This window comes from Acanthaster planci, linkage group LG03, assembly GCF_054643075.1.
Source record: "Acanthaster planci isolate LZ-2023a linkage group LG03, COTS_SCS, whole genome shotgun sequence".
In the NCBI taxonomy this organism is placed as follows: Eukaryota; Metazoa; Echinodermata; class Asteroidea; order Valvatida; family Acanthasteridae; genus Acanthaster; species Acanthaster planci.
In genome coordinates this window covers 25,871,871-25,890,891 of record NC_141779.1, presented here as the reverse complement: position 1 = coordinate 25,890,891, position 19,021 = coordinate 25,871,871, and the positions used below count along the sequence as shown (strand labels likewise).

Sequence of the window (19,021 nt, the reverse complement as noted above, 5' to 3'; positions counted from 1 at the left end):
CTCAAAACAGATCAATGCAAACAACAACAGCCAACAAAAACAAAAAATACCTCCTTCTGATCCCTAACTCTAACATTTACATAATAAAGCGATTTCAAAATTGCTATAATTGTTTCAGGTAACAAAGAGAGTGAGACATTTTGGCTCTTTTACATAATAATTATATCTACCAGTACATGTAAGCTTACAGTTGCCTCTGAGTTGGAATTCCAAGCTAATCTCACTTCTTTATTGGACCATTCATCAGGAATGATGAACTCAATCCTAAACCAATGTGTTGCCCAGCTGTAGAAAAGATCATACAACAAATTTTAATAACAGTCAAGCCTGGGATATGACATTTCAAATATGTCAGACATTACAGAAACCATCACACTGAATCAATGCCATCAAGTTATGATTTTGTCTCTGTTTTTGAGATGTTATTTTTACACTCACACCCTTTCCATACACATCAACTACTTGTACTTACCCAACATTAAACGTAGTAAAATTTGTACAATACTTCATACAAAAAATAATGAGTCATAAAAAGTTGCCTTTGTCTGCACCTGTGTTCTGTAAATATTTGACTGCCTCACCATCAATCCATTACATAACACTTTAATGACAATATATCAATAAGAATATAACGAGTATTTAAACAAAAATCCTGACCTGAAATAATAGCATACAGTATATGTAAATGCAATTTGTAATGCAAGTTACATACTAGCTTATGCACTGCATAACTTTTGTGAACTGTCATAATTTGTTGTGAAACCTACAGAACAAAATGTGGCTTAAAGTGGAATTACAGGCAGCACCATGTTGTAAACACTGATGAATTTTCAATTTTACTAGAAGTCATCCAGGTCATTTGTAATGAATGTGCACGCAAAAGTAACTTAACACTTGTTCAAACTTGACAACTTACGTTGGTCCAAAGGATTCTCCAATTTCAGTTTTGGTAAATTCACGACTAACTGCTTCATTGTATGGTATCCTATCTTCTACAGCACAATGATAAATGGCTGTAACTGGCTTTTTGTCTGGATACAGCCTGTGTGTGAATTAAAGACAAAGTACAATTTATGGGAAAGGTTAAAACTTCCTAATGAAAGGAAAAAATATTTTAATCGGCTGATTATGCAGAGACAGTTTTTTTCATGTTCATTATCTGTGATCTACTGTACATGTACAATTACCGTAGCACAAACATGTTCCTAAGTAATCACATTTTGGTAAAATGGGACTTTAATCCATGGATAGTATGGATATGATGGGGAAAAGTTTCAGAATGATGGCCAATTCATAGTGACTGTAAAATTTAATCAAACGATGTCGAGAAATATTGGCAGCAAAATTTACTGGAGCTAGAATGAGTTTAACTTTTGCAAATTCAAAGAGTCAATTTAAATTCTGTCTCTCATTACAAAATTGTATTAGTGTTCATTTTTGTATTAAATACCTGTATGAACCAGCCAATGCAGATTCATTTGATCAGTTTAAATTGGCAAAAACAAGTCAGTTCACAGGTGCAGCAGGGATATCACCATCAAATCCAACAAAAATGTACATGTAGTTTGTTAGCACCCTCTAAAGTCATCAACCACTGGGGTTGTGCAAGGTTTTAGCGATTAACAAGAGTAATGACGACAAATGGCAGTGTCCGGACAACAAAATAGAGATGAGAATTTAATGAACAGAAATGGTAGGAGACTTGTAGAAATTATGAATTAATGACCGCCTTTGATGTGTGAAGCCTCATGAGTATATAAGTCCCAACCTTTTTTTGCTACGGGTACTAGGTAGGTTTGGGCATAGGGTTAAGGATATGGAGTATCAGATTTGACAGTAGAGGTACACATCACAACTCAGAGACTGTCCTTAAATTCAGAAAAGTCCGGTTTGTTGTTGTTGTTGTTGTTTTTTTGACAAAAGCAGGCCCCTAAGAGAGATTGTCTCCTTAACGGGGGACTTTTTCCCAAGTGGGCTTGGATATTTATACCCACATGTTATTATCAATTTTTACTCCATCTCCTCAATTCATATAGGCCTCCTAAATTATTTTATATAAACTTTGTACCATATCATTTGATTTACTGTATGTAAAGTGTAACTAGCCTTCCCTTGGGTGAGGTTGACAGGTTACGTATGGTACTTTTTGGTCAAGAAATTCATTGTACTGAACTTTCTACACTGTACAGCCACATTCTTGACATGTACCTTGGGTATGCATTTCCAATTTGTCCTTTGTACATGTATTGAGATTCTTAGAACTTATTTTGCCATTTAGAGTGTGGTTCTCCCATAAGAATACACACATGTGGGTATGAGCTCATTCCTGTACCAACAGCCATGCCTGAAGAACAGACTTTTCTTTAATCCAGATTTTGTTATCTCCGTTTGTTACGTTGAGTTCTGTCGGCTGGAATCACAGCCTACCTCTTGAAATCCAATAGCCAAGCACTACCGAATGTTACCATAATTTGCTGACAATGTTCATTTTGTCATCTTGAGATGCAAGGCTTGTAAAACTCCTTGAATTAAAGGTATGATTAGTAACTTTGTTCACTGTTAAATTCAGAAATGTAATATGAATTTGTCATGTGAATTTTTGGACCAAATTGTGTATGTTGCAAGTCTACACATATAGGTTTATGCGGATACTTAATCTTTCGATTCACTTCTTGCAGGTGTTTTTACCTGATCCACTATTCTATGGTGGCCTTGCAAATCGCAAATTCTTTCCTGTAGTGACATTTCGATTTTTATAATGGAGTTTATCTTGTCCTGCACTGTGACCATAAAATCTGTGCTAAGAAACTTCTAATTTCTTCTCTACTTGTTACCATTTACTGTGTGTTCAGTAGTTTGCATTTATTTATATTTCTGCATTTCACACAATCCTCTCAACTACATGTATTTCGTTTCATTTGGTCATCTTGGCTCAAGCTACTTTCAGGTTCCTTTTTAGTATTATTGACTCCACACTGCTTGGTAACAAAAGGATTGATATTTTGAAAAATTGTTTTGATCCAGTCTTTTTCCAGTAATCATTACCTTTAGCACCCTGTTCTTGTAATAAGGAAATAAAGTCTACCTTTTCGAAACAATTTATCTAGATAAGGTGGCGACGATCTCCCTTTTCATACCAGGAAGAAAAGAGGACAGGACTGTTGGTTTTTGAGGAAAATTATGGGGTAAAACAGCTGTGTACCGTACTGTGACACTGCACCAAAGAGTTGTGAACAAAGATGAATAGCGAATGATGTCTGGTTCCTTGACCTGGATGGAGTGTTTTTATAAATCCACAAAGGCTGGATCGGGAAACCAGACGAGAAACAAAATGGCTTGATCTGACTTAGCAGTCATCTTTCACAAAACTCGGGTGAGGAAATTGGGGTTTTCTTACTTGGATACTGTCAAAATTTACCTCAACTAGCACTATTAGGATTAAAGAATGGACTCTCAAGGTCAATACATCTGTTACATGTAGTTTGAAAAAGTGGACTTTGTTTCCTTTTTATCTGATTATATGAACTGAGTGCTAAAGGTAATGACTACCGTTTTTCCCACCCATGTTCCATTGCAGACTTCTGCATGTAATCCTGGAATAGTAGAAGTAAACAGTAGAATTTTTTAAAACAGCAGCCTAGAATAGGGTGTTTTCTTCTGCTGAATTCAGACCCTATGGCAATGGCAGGTCCCCAAGCCCACTTGAAAAAAAGTCCGTTTTGGAAAACATTCCATCTTCCCAGGGACTGATTTTGTCCCCAATGAAGCCGCATCTCTGAGTTTAAAGAATGTCTCTCAGTGGTGGCATGCACCCCTACTACATGTATTTAAAGAGAATTTGTAACACTGACCATCTCTGGTTCTGTTACATGCCTAGCTTTTTTTAGTTTCTCATGGAATTTTTCACCGTTTATTTCATACGCCACCATCCTTTCCTTCACAAGCATGACCTATCCTTTTTTCCATGGCAACATTGCCCAAAACCAAGAAAACTGATTGTGCTGATGCCACTGGTAATGGGTCTATGGGGTAGGCTTCACCGGCCTCAGAGGTTTTTTCTTGGCCCCAAACTGGTGCCGAGTCCATCTCGGCCTCACTAGTTGCGGCAGCAGGTCCAAGTCCTGTAGCACTCTGCCTATCTGAGGAAGCCTCCATTGGCATGTCTGACGGTAACATCTCTTGTTCACCTGGGGCTGTTGGCAAACAGTCCCCACTTACCAAGTTATCCCCATCATCTGGTAGGTCATCCAGGGTAGGTGTCGGTAAGGGGCTGGGTGGCAAAGGCTCCTTTTGTTCCAATGCTGACAGTGGTCCTCCTGTCGCAACGTGGTCCTTTCCGGCTGAGGCTGCCATGCCACTCGCTTCCATCAGCTCACCTCCATGTCGCCAAAGTATGGTTTCAGCCTGTTGTAGTGGACCACTTTGGCTCAGGACCGAGGGGACATGTGAATCTTGTGACGTCATCAATCTTCTTTGACACCAAGAATAGGCCTTTCCACCAGCATTGGAGCTTGGGCAAGCGACCCACATTTCTGGCTGAGTGTACAACCACACCGGCTACCCGGGCTCATACCCAGCCCCTGCCGCCTTGTGGTTGTAGTGATGTTTCTGGTACACTTAACTCCTCTGTAGATGGCGAAGGGCAAATTCAGGGGCACCCTCGATCCTTGCCCACAGCCCATCTACATACCCGTATACTGCCACTTCTGTTTGCTCTTCCAGCTGGCCTACCACCAGATCCAGTGGAAGTCCCACCTCTCGGCCAAGCATCAGCATATTCGACATGAGCTTAGTGCTGCCGTGCTGTGAGGAACGGTAGGCCATCATCACATAAAGGATCTGACTGGGGGTGGAAAAGTGTAGTGTGGGTCTTGTGGATGCCAAGTAGTTTTCAAACGCCTTTATATAGGTTTGCCTCCAACTCCTTCCGCTAATCCGTGCGAACTTCAAAGGAGGTACCGAAGCGTGGGATGACCTCCTCGACAAGCACCCTGGCAACGGTCTCTGAAGCCTGGTCAGGAAACGGAAAGGCCTTAACCCACTTGGTGAGGTAGTCAGCCACAACCATAATGCTTGTATTCCCTGCCTTAGTTCGCTAAGCGCTCCATCGGGGCCCCCACCAGATATTGTTGAAGGTGAGCTTTCTGAGGCAGTGGGGGTGGCTTCTTGGACCCACACTTATAGCACTTCCAGCACAATTCCCCTGCCTGGTGTCTCATCCCCTTCCAATACACAGAAGCCACCCTAAGCTTTCCAACCGTCCCCTCCCCGTGACCCGAAGTCTCGTTGTCATGGACCAAGTGCAAGAGGTATGTGACTCTGACTTGTGGAACCACAATCTTTCAGGCCGGTGGTTGGTTGTTGGGCTGCTCCCATCTGACCTGCAAGACACCTTGAAACAGTCTCAGTGTCTCCCACTTATCCCACCAGAACTTAATGTTCTCTTCCAGTGTGGAGGCATCTCATCAGCTGGGTCTGGGGCCCCCATCATTGAGCCATTGCACAATTATTCCCAGCTTGGGGTCGTTGTGCTGTTCCCTCTTTCACCTCTCTCAGTCCCAGGTCTCAAAGAGTTCGGCTGGCCTACTGGCCTTATGTGGGCTACAAACTGTGCCCAACAACATCTCTTCCCTGCTAATGTGAGACTCGCCATTGGCCAATGGGTCCTGCCGGTCAGCAGAGACTCCTCCAATGTAGCATTAATGGTCCAGTTCCTTGGATCTCCTGCACTGGCCACATGGGATCCTGGAGATGGCATCGGCATTTGCGTGCATCCTCCGCGCCCAATGCTCAACATCTAACTCAAAACATCCCAATCTCTGGATCTACTGTGCAGTTTGTCCTTCAGGCTTGCAAAAGTTTAATAGCCACCATAGGGACCCATGATCTGTCCTTAGTAGGAACCGTTTCCCGAGGAGATGGTGCTTGAAGTAATGGGCAAAGTGAACCACGGCCAGCAACTCCGTACAGTAGTTGCATTCGGCCTTTGACAAGGTACGGCTGCAGTAGGCAATCAACCTTTCCCCATCGTCCCCCTCATATGACAACACTGCTCCGATGGTGCAACGGCTGGCATTTGTGTCCAGAATGTAGTGGTGTTCCACGCCAGGGTAATGCAACATCAGTGCTGTAGCCAGTGCATCTTTGAGGTGATTGAATGCTGACTGACAGTCAACTTACTGGGTGAAAGCCTTCTCACTCTTGGTGGGGGCGTGAAGAAGACAAGCGATTGCAGTAAAGTCTGTGATAAAGTACCAACAGGATGCAAGACCCAGGAAACTATGCCCTTGTGTGAGGTTCACTGGTCGCGGCCAGTTTCTGACAACAGCAACCTTCTCTGGGTCTGTTCTTACCCCCTTGGCTGACACCACATGACCCCGAAAGGACACTTCAGTCTTGAAAAGGTCACACTTCTTCAGCTTGAGTCTCAAACCAGTCTCTTGGAACTGCTCCAGCACAGCGGCCAGTCTCTGGTAGTGCTCCTCGAAGTCAGCTCCCCAAACTATGACGTCGTCAAAGTAGACAACTGCAATCTCCCATTGCTGCCCCTCAGCACCCGTTCCATCAGGCGCTCGAAGGTCGCTGGGGCATTGCAGAGTCTGGAAGGCATCACAGTGAGCTGGTACAACCCATTCTGCATTCCAAAAGTTGTCTTCTCCCAGTCCTCCTTGTCCATGCCGACCTGCCAAGTCAAGCATACTAAACCACCTTGATCTGCTCAAGGCATGCAGTTTGTCCTCAATCCCGGGAATGGAGTAAGCATCCTTCAGTGTCACCTTCTTGACCTTCCGGCTGTCCACACAAAAATGAACAGCTGTCCTTCCTGACGAGCACCACTGCGAGGACCATGGACTACTAGATGGCACTACTACACCCTCCAGCAACATTTGGTCTACCTGCTCCTCTGCCTCCCGCTGTTTATGGAGCTGCAATCTCCACGGTGGTTGTCGTGTAGGAGTCGCCATTCCCGTATTGAATTTATGCTGGTTCAAATTTGTCCAACCAAACTTGCCATCTGGGCCAGTGAACACCTCCGAAAACTAGAAGCTCTACCAGCCTGGAGCACTCCACAGCTCCTCGGTCTTAGAGGTCTTGCACATGAGATGGCACTTCCTCTCGGGCAACTTTCCTGTTGGCTTGTAGCCCTCACCGGCACAGGTCCATTTTTTGTGTCAACCACAAACTGGTGGCAACCGCAACTTGACAACTGTCGGTTGTTTCCAAGTAGGGATGAACCACCCCCATCGCCTTCGGCTGAGCAGTCTTGATGGTCCCTGGAATAAAAGCCTCCTGTCCGGCTGGCATCACCATGTTCTCTGTCACCTGCACCCTTGCCACCATAGGTTGATGCTTGCACCCTTCTAGGGAACTGTCTTCCCGTTGATGATGACTATGTTGTCGCCCCACCGCCACAGTGGTATTTGGACAGGAAATCAATGCCTACAATCACCTCTGGTTTGATGTTGGCTATAGTGCAGGTATGATTCATGAGCTGCTCCCCAACCTGCAGCGCAAAGTTGGCCAAACTTTTGGCTAGCATGGAGCTGCCATCTGCCATTCTCAAAGTCTTTATTTCTCCACCTGGGGCAAGGCATTGAAGACCCGCTTCAAAATCAAACTCACTGCTGTTTCGGTATCAAAAGAGGAAATGCACCAGCTTCCAGGCTACTTTACCTGTCACGTAGTTTCCCCCGAGTTGTTCCCATTGAGGCTGGTTTTGGGAGAGCGGTACACCTCCCAGCTGGAGAACGATGTCTTGCGGACGCCTCCTTTGGTTCTCCTTGACAGTCAGAGGTCGGCCTCCACCTCTGATGGGGACAATTTTGTTTGATGCGTGCCCCAGCTTATGACAGCAAAAGCATTCCACCCTAGGCCAGGAGCCTAATGCAACTCCATCCCCAGTCGGCAGCCCCTGTCTCTCGGCTGAAATTGGAACGGGCTGGGCCACTGTTCTGATGTCCCTGGTTCCTGGTTTTCCCTTCCAGCTATGCATCTGAGACTCAAGGAAAGCCTCCACTTCAGTTGCAAGGGTGATGGCTTTGGTCAGTTTGGTCGCTCTCCTCAAAAAAATGTGTCCCTGCAACTGATCATGCCCTAGGGCATTAAGAAAAGCTTCCACCATCAACTTTCGTGAGCATGCGCTGGTAGTTTCAGGTAGCACTTTGCAATTAGACAACGAATGGATTGTCCCAGACTACTTAAGGGCAAGTCGTGGCCACTTCTACGCGTCAGCAGTTGAGCCCGATGTAGGGGAACCTGTGCTGCCACCCTGAACTGCTGCTCGAAGTCCTCAACAATAGAGGAATAGTCCTTTCCTGCCCCGGTGTCATATCTGCTAAAGCTTCTTGGACCGTGCCCCTCGGAATGCTAGGAATATTGCTTTGTCCACCTCCCTAAAATGGTGGATCGATCCAACACTCTCAAAGTGGATTAGGTAGTGGGAGTATGACATGCTCCTGTCGAACTTATTTGGACGCATCAATGGTCTCTGACCTTTTGTCTCCAAAAGCTTCTGAGGTGACCTGTTACACGATTGTCAGCTACGCCCCTCTAGCACAGGTGCAGGCCAGCAGAGGTGGTACAGCCCTAATGACTTCAGTACAAGGCAGTTGCATGTGCACCCTTGACATGCAGCCAAGGCAGCGCTGAAGCCCGAACCATTGACTCTGACAGAGCTGTTCTGCACCATTGATTTGTGTGAGGCGCCGTTTGGCCCCATTGATTTGTGTACGGAGCAGCTCTGGCGGCTCCGCACCATTAACTTGTGCGAGGAGCCGTTGGGCCCCATTGGCTTGTGGGAGGTGCCGTTGGGCCCCACTGACTTGTGTAAGGATCAGCACCAATGGCTCCCCTCGCTTTATCCGGGTAAACTGGCTGGCACCCATGGGTGTCTCAATGTAGAACCCCTCCCAAGCCGCCTTGACAGGTGCATCTTGGCAATGCTCCGGGTGGAACTGAGCTACTGTTGCAGTTCTGCCTGCAACATGGGGTGATACTCCGGGGAGTCTCGCTTGCACTTTTTTGGTGAAACGTGTCTCCAGTTGAAGCCCTGCCCCTGCTTCCTTGACAGGTACAGCTCGACTATGTTCCGAATGGAATGTTGTGTCCGCCACGACATTGTCATCAACATAGGGCAGTTCCCGAAAGGATTAGCACTAGGCATACTAAGACAAAATTTGTGGGGTGTCCCCGTACCAAATCCTGTCCCCACTCCATCAACAGGCACAACTCAACTGTGCCCAAGACTGCTTGTCGCGCTGCCAGCCAACGCAAGGGGCAGTTCCCCAACGGAATTTCTACCAGCACTGAGTGCACTAAGGCAAATTTTGTTCTCGCACCAAGTCTCGCCACAGCTGCATCGACAGGCACTACTCCACAGTGCTCCAAATGGGTTATATTGTCTGTCGCGCTGTTGACCACAGCACAGGGCAGTTCCCAAGGGGTACTGGCATGTGAAGTGTTAACGGGGACAAAGCATAGAATATAAGATTACTTTTTGCGCTGCTCAACTCCTACCATCCTACCCCCGTAAACGCCTCCCTCAGTGCCAACTGTTCCCAAATTGTCTTTGAAAAAGGATTCAAGCTCATCGATTGTCAAATTGGTTAACTAGGAATTGCCCCAGGCTGTCCTATAGACTACGAGGCCCCAATACAACCCACATCCTCGCCATGTGGCGAGTTAGATGCCGACTTAACGTAGTTCAGAATATTCATGGCTGGATCAACAGCAAAATTTTCCCTAAAAAATTCACCTTTTTCTTTCTCATCAGGCGTGCCGCCGCTGCCACCAATGTTCTTTTATACACCTGACAAAACTGATGCCATACAGGTTTTTAGTTTCTCGGGGCATTTTCACCGTTTATTTCATACACCACCATCCTTTCCTTCACAAGCATGACCTTTCCTTTTCTCCATGGTAACGCCACCCAAAACCTTGTAACCAAACCTATTGTGCCGGTGCAGTAGGCAACGGGTCTCCGGGTCAACCAGCAGGGGCTCCAAGGCACGGCTCTGTAGTGGTTCCGTGCTGGTGCCCTCTACCGGCCGGTGGGTGCCAACACTACCATATGCAAGTGAAATTTTTTAACATTTTTGATATTATGACAAAACTGGGCTGCATTCAAAAACCCAAAGCGTTACGAACCCATAAAAAGTGGCAGTGCAACAAGTCACACGGAATGTGGCTCCCATACTATCGCAGTAGCTCTATTAATTATCATGGTATCGCAAATTTTGAATTTTGCCAGTGAGTTCCCAATCGGCAATATTAGCCCAGGTAATCAATAATTTATGGCCCGAGGATAAGATTTAGTAAAAACAGAGGGAAAAATTTTGCATGTTTCCATAAGTTTTGATAATTTTTAATAAAAGATGCGATTTTTCCAAAAGTTGTTAATTCTCCTTGACCGTGTATCTCATTACCTACCGTCTATCTTTTTCACCGTTATTGCCAACGCCACCCTGCCCTTGGATATCTGTTACTGGGTTCCAATAAGTCAATTTTGAAATGGCCAAAGGTGTCTAAAGGCATATTTTAACTGGAAAAATTCCCAGTGTTTTTCGAACTCAAAATAAAGGCTTCTGCACTGAAAAAAAACGTTTTGAGTGCATAAAACATGCCTCCAACCTCCATTACAATAGACTTGTATCAGTCGTACTTTTACCCTTTGTGTCCAGGGTAATTAGCGAATAACTATGTCGGTATTATTGTCGTAATTTGAAGAATTTGCAATGGATATTTACACTTTCTAAAATAAATTTGGAATAAAATGGTTCAGGTCTAATGAGATGGTTACAACTCTTGGAGAATCAGAACTCAGAAAGAAGACATTTTTAACAAAATAAAATGACATTTACAGTACAATACCCACATATTTATTATTCCTTCAGCAAAACACCAATTTAAGTAATAAGATGTATGTCAAAGTTGTTGCTACGTGTACATATAAGATTGGGGTTAACAAGTTCTGGTGGAAAAAAAATGAAGTCATTCCTTTCCTGATTAACAAGCGTTAAACAGTGCAATTGTTCCCATCTCATTCCCTCCGTGTTTGGCATCTCTAAGGAGACTAGAAAAATGGAGTCAAATACAGGTAAACTGGAACATTAAAACATTCAAATGAGGCTATTTTGTTTTCTCTAAAAACAGAATCATTCTTTTTATCTTTATTTATTCATAAACAAAGTGCTTTAAAGGCCATCATAGAAACCATTTTGGATACCGCAATTAGACCCCAAAAAAGTCGATCTCTGGTCAGCGTGCGCATCAATTTGAACGTGCGTGTCAATATTTTTTTCCTCAATTTTTCCTCAACATTTTCAAAACAGCATTCCCCTTTATTTCTGCACCACCTAAATGTTCATGAGTGGACTGACTCCCGGCAACAAGTCCACAAGTCAGCAGGGCAACTTGTTCAAGGAACCAGACTAATTCATGGGTAGCTCATACCTGGTGATATTACTGATAGATCTGTTATGACTGCATAATGTTGATGTTGAACATAAACAGTAGACCATGGGTTCATGGGTAGGTTACAAAGTTGCAGCCAGCTGATCAACAACAATGGTAGCATGGTGTGCGACGCGCTACAACTAGCCTTTGCTCTTTGATTAAATAATAAAATATGCCCCTTATTTCCTTGTCCGTTGCCAGTCTTAAAAAGTGCCCCCCCCAAAAAAAAACCACATCGCTGCATCAATTCTGGAACTTCGGTCTGACTGGAGACCGAGTATTTTTATTTTTTGGCCTACCAGTAATACTACATGTATATGGATTTTCTGAGCTATGACTACTATCATACTCATAGAGGAAAATAAATTTAACTTCAAACAAAATTTTATGAATTAAGTTAAAAAGTAAGAATTTAGAAACCACAAGAAGGATAGGATAATTCAGGAAGGCGAGCAAGCGATCTTTATTTCGGTCAGGAAATGTGATAACTAGCCTATGCGATAAAACTAAACTAAATTATTCCAGAACTATAGCTTTTCACGAGTCACTTTTCATCAGATTCGCCCATTTGTGGGATACCCTGACAGGCATTGTAGACAGCCTGATCTTTGGTCTCAACACTTTCATTGCCAAACTGAGGGTACACTGGCCGACTACAGGTGTGAACTACATGCCATCTTGAGCCCTTATACAGATGGAATTTCGCTTAACTTTTTTCCTGAACTCTGTTTGTTTTTTTTCTTAATCCCGTTTTTTTTTATAACTGCTTGTTTTCTTTTAATAACTGCTTGTTTATATTACCTGGGGTTTGTGTTTGTATGTTTGTGTGGCCGTTGGTTGTTTACTTGGTCATTTCTTCCTCTATATGTTTGTCTGTTGGGTTGTTTATCCTCTGTCTGTCTGGTGTGGGTGGGTGGACCGTTTGTCTGTTAGTTTGTTGTCCTTCCCTTTGTCTTACTTTTTTGTCCTGTTTTGTTTCTACTACTTGTATGTCTCGGAGGTTGTGTTTCTTCATCTGTAGGGTCACCTGTTTCTTGTCGACTGTGAGTTTGTTTTGTGGGAGTTTTGTTTTGTTCTTAGATTTTTAGTTACCATCGGGGTGTCTTCCTTCCTCTTGTAAATATGGAGCAATACATAAAATTGTCACATAAACTCAAGGATTTTGTAATACTCTGTAGGGTTATTCTCTTCGCTCTTGAGATTATGTGTTTTAAAGTGAGTCTGCTAAAATGTAATTTTGCAATTTAGGACTTTTAGTCATGCTATGGGAGAACTACTTGATAGTGATTTAGTTCACTTTTTAGTAATCCTGCAGGGGCATGCAACTACATCATGATCATAGGCCTAGGGCCTACATGTATTTTGGTGTTTGGGTCTTAGTCTTTTTATAACTTGGTTTGATGCTAAGCCTATATTTAAACTTTGTCTTTTTATGGCTTTACTGTATGTAATATTTGTTTTACTTAATTTGTTTTATTCACTGTAAATTTGACCTGTGAAATAATACATGAAATGAAAGAATAGAGTAACCCATCCGAGTTCACGTTCCTACCATACATGCAGGCAGGGCCTACATGATGTAGCTCATGTAGCTGGGCTCCTGAAAATTGGAACAAACACAAAAAACAAACTGACAAACCTTCCTCTTAAATTCACATCCGTAAAGTAGGTATCTGATATGAACTTCTCTGCTCTCTCCAAAGTGCAACGTTTATTCTTCAAAACCAGTGATCCATTCATTTCTGTCCTTGTCACCTGTCATGCATGTTGTGTGATAACTCAACATTTCAGTCAGTCAGCGCATGCGCGTTGTACTAAATGTTCCGTTCCGCCCACTAAGTAGTCTTTGTCAAGACGTTGTTGTTTGTTGATACATGTATGTGAGGGCTGCACATGTACAGTACGTTCAAGATGGATGAGTTACTCTATCCATTTCTCCATGCTCTATCATTTCATTTCATTTTTTATTTCGCAGGTCAAATTTACACGTTCTGAAACGCATGCACATGTACAGAACATGTACTGTATATGTACGAGTTCGTGCGTTTCTAGCCTCGCCAGTCGCGCTGGGTAATGGGGTGGCTTGTTTGCGGTTCGTGCGTATAAAGAACACAGCAACGTTTTAACCAAGACTACCCACAGAGCGAATTTTTGGTTTGGCAGTTGATAATATCGCCCTCAAGAGTCCGATCGTGATTAGGAGTCTTGATCAAAGATTGGGCGGCGCTACACAATCATTGGTCTTGATCGTGTTGGCATGCATGCGTGCTGGCGCCGTGTCGACGCTTAACTTTTGATAAGCGGTAGCCCCGTTTTGGTTAACTGCATGAAGTTGGACCCACTTAATCTACAAAGATACATGTAGGTGATTCATTGCGTGAAAGTTGTTTTGCTGGGAATATGCATCGCTTCTAAGTTCTCGTCATTTGCTCGTGGGAAATCAGCACTACGTACTTGTAAGTTGTACTTGTAGGCCTATTTTAGGCCCTAGGCGCCTAGGGCCTAGCATAAATTAGGCCTAGGCCCTAAGTGTGATACATGATATAGGCCCTATCACATTTGAAGTTGAAGAATGATCGTGTGATCTGTCACGTCTGTTTCAACAGTTCAAGGATGGATTTGTAAATTAATATTGGATTTTTTTTCCCTGCGTGACGTGTATTTTAACACTGTATGCTCAGTGCTTCTTCCCGGCACAAATCCATCCTTGAAATATTTGTTTGCGGTACCCGCTGCTACATCTGATTTGAACCAGTCAGCTGACACCGGCAAGCTCGGTGGTTGAGTTGTTAAGACATCTGCACTAGTAGCAAGCAGGGGGTCGTGGGTTCGAGTCCCGCCCGAGTATGCTTGTGTTTTTTTTTTCACAAGCGTTCGGGGGCATACACTGAGCATACAGTGTTAAAATACACGTCGGGCTGGGCAAAAAAAAAAATCCAAAATTAATGTACTATTTGTCTGCTCCCCTGATTCCTGTTTGTATTCATGTGAAGGTACACATGCACTGAATCAATTCAAGCTCCTTTAAAAATAGTATAAAATCAACAAAGTTTGGAGCCCCAGGGCAGGCAACTGAAGTCCCTGAGGCCTCTCAAACATAAAACAGTGTGTTGTTTGGTCCTTCAGATTTGATTTTCAATTTTTAGTGGGATAACCAATGAATTTTTTAATTATCCACCCAAAACAAACTCAGCCCCCAAAAAGTGAATGTTCCCAAGTCTTTTAAACTTAGCCCCCATGATTATGTGACTGTTCGTATTGGACTGTCGACCGGCCTGCCAGCAGCAGCAAGTACATTTACTTTACACCCACAATCGAACACAACTTTCAACCAGTGCCATGCAAGATTCTACCAGACTGTTGTGCAACTTCATCCTGGCTGTTCAACGGGTATATGTGTGCATGAACAGAAAATAGGAAGCACCCAACTTTGACTCCATGGCTTCGTGCACGTTCCTTCACTTGCCCTTGGTTGTGTAGGATACAAAAATGACACTGACTGGCTATTCAGGATAAAAAAAATGTAAAGTCAATCACACGCATATTTCAAAAGTGCACGCTGGGCATCCTGAACTTATGTTTTAAATATATTTTTCTATTCCTGCAGATATCCAGTTTTCTACTGGCGTGACACAGCTTACATTCTGCCCATCAACATGCTGAAAGTCTTGAAACATCACCTGATTACAGGGTTCAAACAATACCCATCTATCCTCTGTGTTACCTGTGGTATTACTCAGAGAAAATGCCATGCAGTGTCAAAGAAAGATGAGTTGCCCTGGCAACGTGACCACTACAAACATTTCTTAGCCATACAGACGAGATGGTCCGACAATGATCAGTATGGACATGTCAACAATGTGATTTACTATTCCTATTTTGACACCATCATCAACCATTATCTCATCAAATGTTGTGGTCTGAATACAGATCTCAAAACGTCCAACATAGTGGGCTATATGGTTGACACAAAGTGTATCTACAGGACCCCAATAAGCTTCCCCGAGGTTGTTCTAGCAGGACTGTACATTTCCCATATTGGCCGATCCAGTGTGCATTACACTGTTGCTATTTTCCCAGAACTCTCTGAGCAAGCATCAGATGATCATCCACATCTCAGCAAGTGTGGTATAAGTTCTCAGACAGATCAAGTGATATTGACAAAACACTCATCCACTGCTTGTGCTGTTGGGCAGTGTGTGCATGTTTTTGTGGATACTGATTCAAACAAACCTGTACCATTACCAGATAATTTCAGAGCAGCCCTTGAGAAAATTGCAGTGGTGAAAGATACAACACGCAGCAAACTTTAACTTCAGAAAGCCTTCAGATGAGCAATAATGAAAAAGGTCTTTGGATTTTTTATTTTGCCCAATTCTTTGGAATAGAAAACATGTTTATGAAAGGGCAACACTTTCCAACAAAGCATTTGCTTTGATAAAAAAACTTCCTAACTTGAGTACATATACACTTAAACATGTGTTAAACTTATGGGGAGGAGTTCTTTTGTTGGGAATTTTAGGACCAATTTGTGATGAACAGTGTTTGTCCGGGTAGCTTTTGTCTTCATACATGTACATGTATATGAGCAATGTACCCTGGTACATGTACATGTAACAAGCCCATTGATACCGGTAATGTGGTTTGCAGAGACACCATGTTACCTATCTCTTCCATGAGCAGGTGTTTGGCCGTGAAACGCGCCCAAAATTCCACTCAGAAAATGGTTTTTGTGGCACCCGACTTGGAACTACACAAAACTAGCTTACAGATTAATTTTTAATTTTAAATGAGGGGAGTCCAGTGGTGAATGTTATCATTGCGACAAAAGGGTACAAAAGGGTGAAATTTGCCTTGAGAATATGCCAGTTTCTGCATGCATCATTACGCATATTGTATACACCAGTCAAAACAATGCTACTCTGGTTACCCGACCTGATGTATCTGACTATTGCCCTTCGATTGTATAAAGAGTTGTCTGGGAGTCTTTATGTCCTGGAACCACACTAAAACTTCATTTAGGAAAATAACTGGCAACAAACATGTAGGCCTAATTGCAAAACTTACAGTTTATGGATATGTTTCAGAAATATAAAGTTTTTATTTCCAACCATCCTATTATATCAAATCTGCTTGCTTTAAAGAAAAATACAAAGAATGTGATAGATTTTAAAAAGTCTTCACATTTGTCATGTTTGCACTTAAGACAACGGGCATCTGAAGTAAACAAAATCAAGTCATGTTGTCATGGTTTGTGTAACCAAATTTAAATTTGACTGTTAACATTGGGCACCTAAATGTAAAAGGAAAAGATATTGTACCACGGTGTGTCAAACAACTTTAATAATGATTTTATGAATCAATGCAATGGTTTGTATACCTTGCATTAATTCCTAAATTAAAATTCTTATCAATAGACTTGTTTTATCCTCCAAGTTTCATCAAAGCAGGATCAAAATTAACGGTGCACCCTTATAACATTACACTGTATTTCACACTGTTTAACGAGTTAAAATTCTGTACTTTCATGCAAATTGCGATTAGAATGCAAAACCTTGACACATTAATGAGCATAAGAGAAAGCATATTGCAACTGGGCATGTTAGAAAAGTGTTAAGGATCATTTTTGGAAGTACAGTTACTGTACGTTCAATGACGGACTTGACCTGAATTTCAAACAAATTAATACATGCATGTACCGGTTGCCTTTTGTATGGATAATGTCATCATACAATTTTAAAGCTTTACATAGATTTGTGAGATCTCTGGTTTTAATGACCAAACGAAGAGTTGACTACATCTCGAGTGCACAGGGACGGATCCAGGATTTTTTGAATGGCTGGGGGCCTGGTGCAGGATTTCCTGAAAGGGGGCATGATCTAAGGCAGCAATGGTGAAACACCTGCAAGCACGAAACCCTAACAGCATGCCGGCCCCTCCGGAAATTGTGGGCTGAGGTGCTCTGCAGCAGTGCAATTTCAGGCAGTATACATGAACCCCGTAGTATAGTATGAACCCCACTTTTATCTTCTCCCTCCCCATTTTTCCTCTTTTTAGTTAGTTTAAGTTTTTAGTAATTGTTTTGGAGAAGGGGGGGTACGTGTGCCCCCACATCCCCTGTGGATCTGCCCCTGGTACACTTACATGAACATAAAAGAAAATCTATGAATGCTGTTGTGAAGTTTATGGACTTCACCTGAATTTCACAGATATTAAAAGCAATGGATGTACATGTACCAGTTACATTTTGCATGGCGATGAACAACAATGACTCTTCTGCATGACCTATTTAGACTAAAATTTCATCCTCTTACTTTATACGATTATTGTATTTAAAACAGTTTCACAGGTTCTTTAAGAAACCAGAAGTGCAGTTGACTACAAAAGCTTAGTACATAAGCCTGAACGACAGTAAATTAAATCCTGGTGTATTAAAAACGTAAGGATTCGGGTTGTGAAATACAGGTTAAACATATTAAAATGAGCAAAGATGGAATCAATTTTAGTTTCATCACAAGTTACCACGTTTCAAATATATTTTGTATGGATACAACAAGGAGTTAGCAGTGTCAGAGCAGACTCAAATTTCACCTGTCAACTTTATAACATACTATATTTCACGGGACAATTGGCTCCAGTACGAAAATACATAACATACATGTTAGGACCTTGAAGGCTTCATTTACAGATAACAACTTCTTAGATCTTGTCAGGGACGTATTTACATGTAATGTTAATACCTGTGAATAAACTTGTAGACAAATATAGAATCTGAAAACTGGTACATGTACATGTAAAATTGTGGTCAGAGGTGAAAATGTCTTCACTATTGAAATCCAAGCTCTAATCATCAACGTCTGACAAGTCACTGTCACTGTAATAATACATGTACATGGTTTGCAATTCCATGTCAGTGTTGGCCACATTTTCGCAGCCCTCACAAGAACAGAGCTCAGACATTACAAGAGCGACAAGAACACTGTTCAGTTCCACACTTGGTCTTTTTGCATCTGCAGGATGCAATTTTCAACAACTCTGAAGGAGCATAATCTTGAGTCATCCAGTTTCAATCCGATTGTGATCATTTGGGCTTGGTGCATGAATAACTGGAGTGAGTGCCTTCCCATTCACTACAACCTGATAGTGGGCCCCTTTTTGAGTGTTGCACATTGTGCGTTGGGGGCAATCTTTGATCGCAGAATGCCGCCTGAGCAGAAAAGGCTGTATCTGGCCTCATTAACTGAAGAAAGACTTGTACTCTACAGCTCACAAACAAAGCACTCCAAACCTTCAGCCACTTTTCATGTCGGGTTAATCCAAGTTGAAGAAAAACATCTTGATATGCAGTGCTTGATTCAAGAAGTTGAAAAGACCTGGCCTTTCCTTTTTCAAAAATGCACTGGTTGAATCGGCACCTGTGAAGACATGTAACCCTATGAATGAAGATGATCTGAATGTAATTCTGGTAGTTCTTTCCTGTCCCTTCAGTGTGGGTGTGACATTTGTTGCCATGTGCCATCATAAACTCGATACAACCACATTCTGCTGCTTCAGCCTACCACTGCAT

The 19,021-nt window shown here is 42.6% G+C and overlaps 2 protein-coding genes across 4 annotated transcripts in view; one reads left to right on the top strand and one right to left on the bottom strand.

The window, feature by feature from the left end:
* man2c1 (mannosidase alpha class 2C member 1) overlaps positions 1-13,564 on the bottom strand; it is a 33,132-nt gene extending 19,568 nt beyond the window's left edge. For both annotated transcript variants that reach the window (XM_022238315.2, XM_087134567.1), the window contains exons 1-3: positions 13,094-13,564; positions 917-1,042; positions 189-285 (exon numbers count right to left, since the gene is read on the bottom strand). In XM_022238315.2, the coding sequence (XP_022094007.2) occupies positions 189-285; positions 917-1,042; positions 13,094-13,194 (324 nt within the window). In that variant the 5' untranslated portion in view covers positions 13,195-13,564. The remainder of the gene's footprint in view (positions 1-188; positions 286-916; positions 1,043-13,093) is intronic.
* Positions 13,565-13,667: 103 nt separating this feature from the next.
* On the top strand, positions 13,668-17,742 carry LOC110981055 (uncharacterized). Of its 2 annotated transcripts, none has more exons than XM_022238231.2 (2): positions 13,668-13,815; positions 15,062-17,742. In XM_022238231.2, the coding sequence occupies exons 1-2, from the start codon at positions 13,781-13,783 to the stop codon at positions 15,765-15,767; spliced, it is 741 nt and encodes a 246-aa protein (XP_022093923.1). In that variant the 5' UTR covers positions 13,668-13,780; the 3' UTR covers positions 15,768-17,742. The 2 variants fall into 2 exon arrangements, with proteins under 2 accessions (XP_022093923.1, XP_022093924.1); XM_022238232.2 differs by having other exon boundaries at positions 13,668-13,910.
* The last annotated feature ends 1,279 nt before the right edge of the window (positions 17,743-19,021 follow it).

Bases quoted from the DNA above. Each gene is read 5' to 3' on its own strand.
- LOC110981055 (XM_022238231.2), top strand. From the start codon at position 13,781: ATGAAGTTGGACCCACTTAATCTACAAAGATACAT. The intron at 13,816-15,061 runs GTAGGTGATTCA...CTATTCCTGCAG, and splicing joins CTTAATCTACAAAGATACAT to ATATCCAGTTTTCTACTGGC.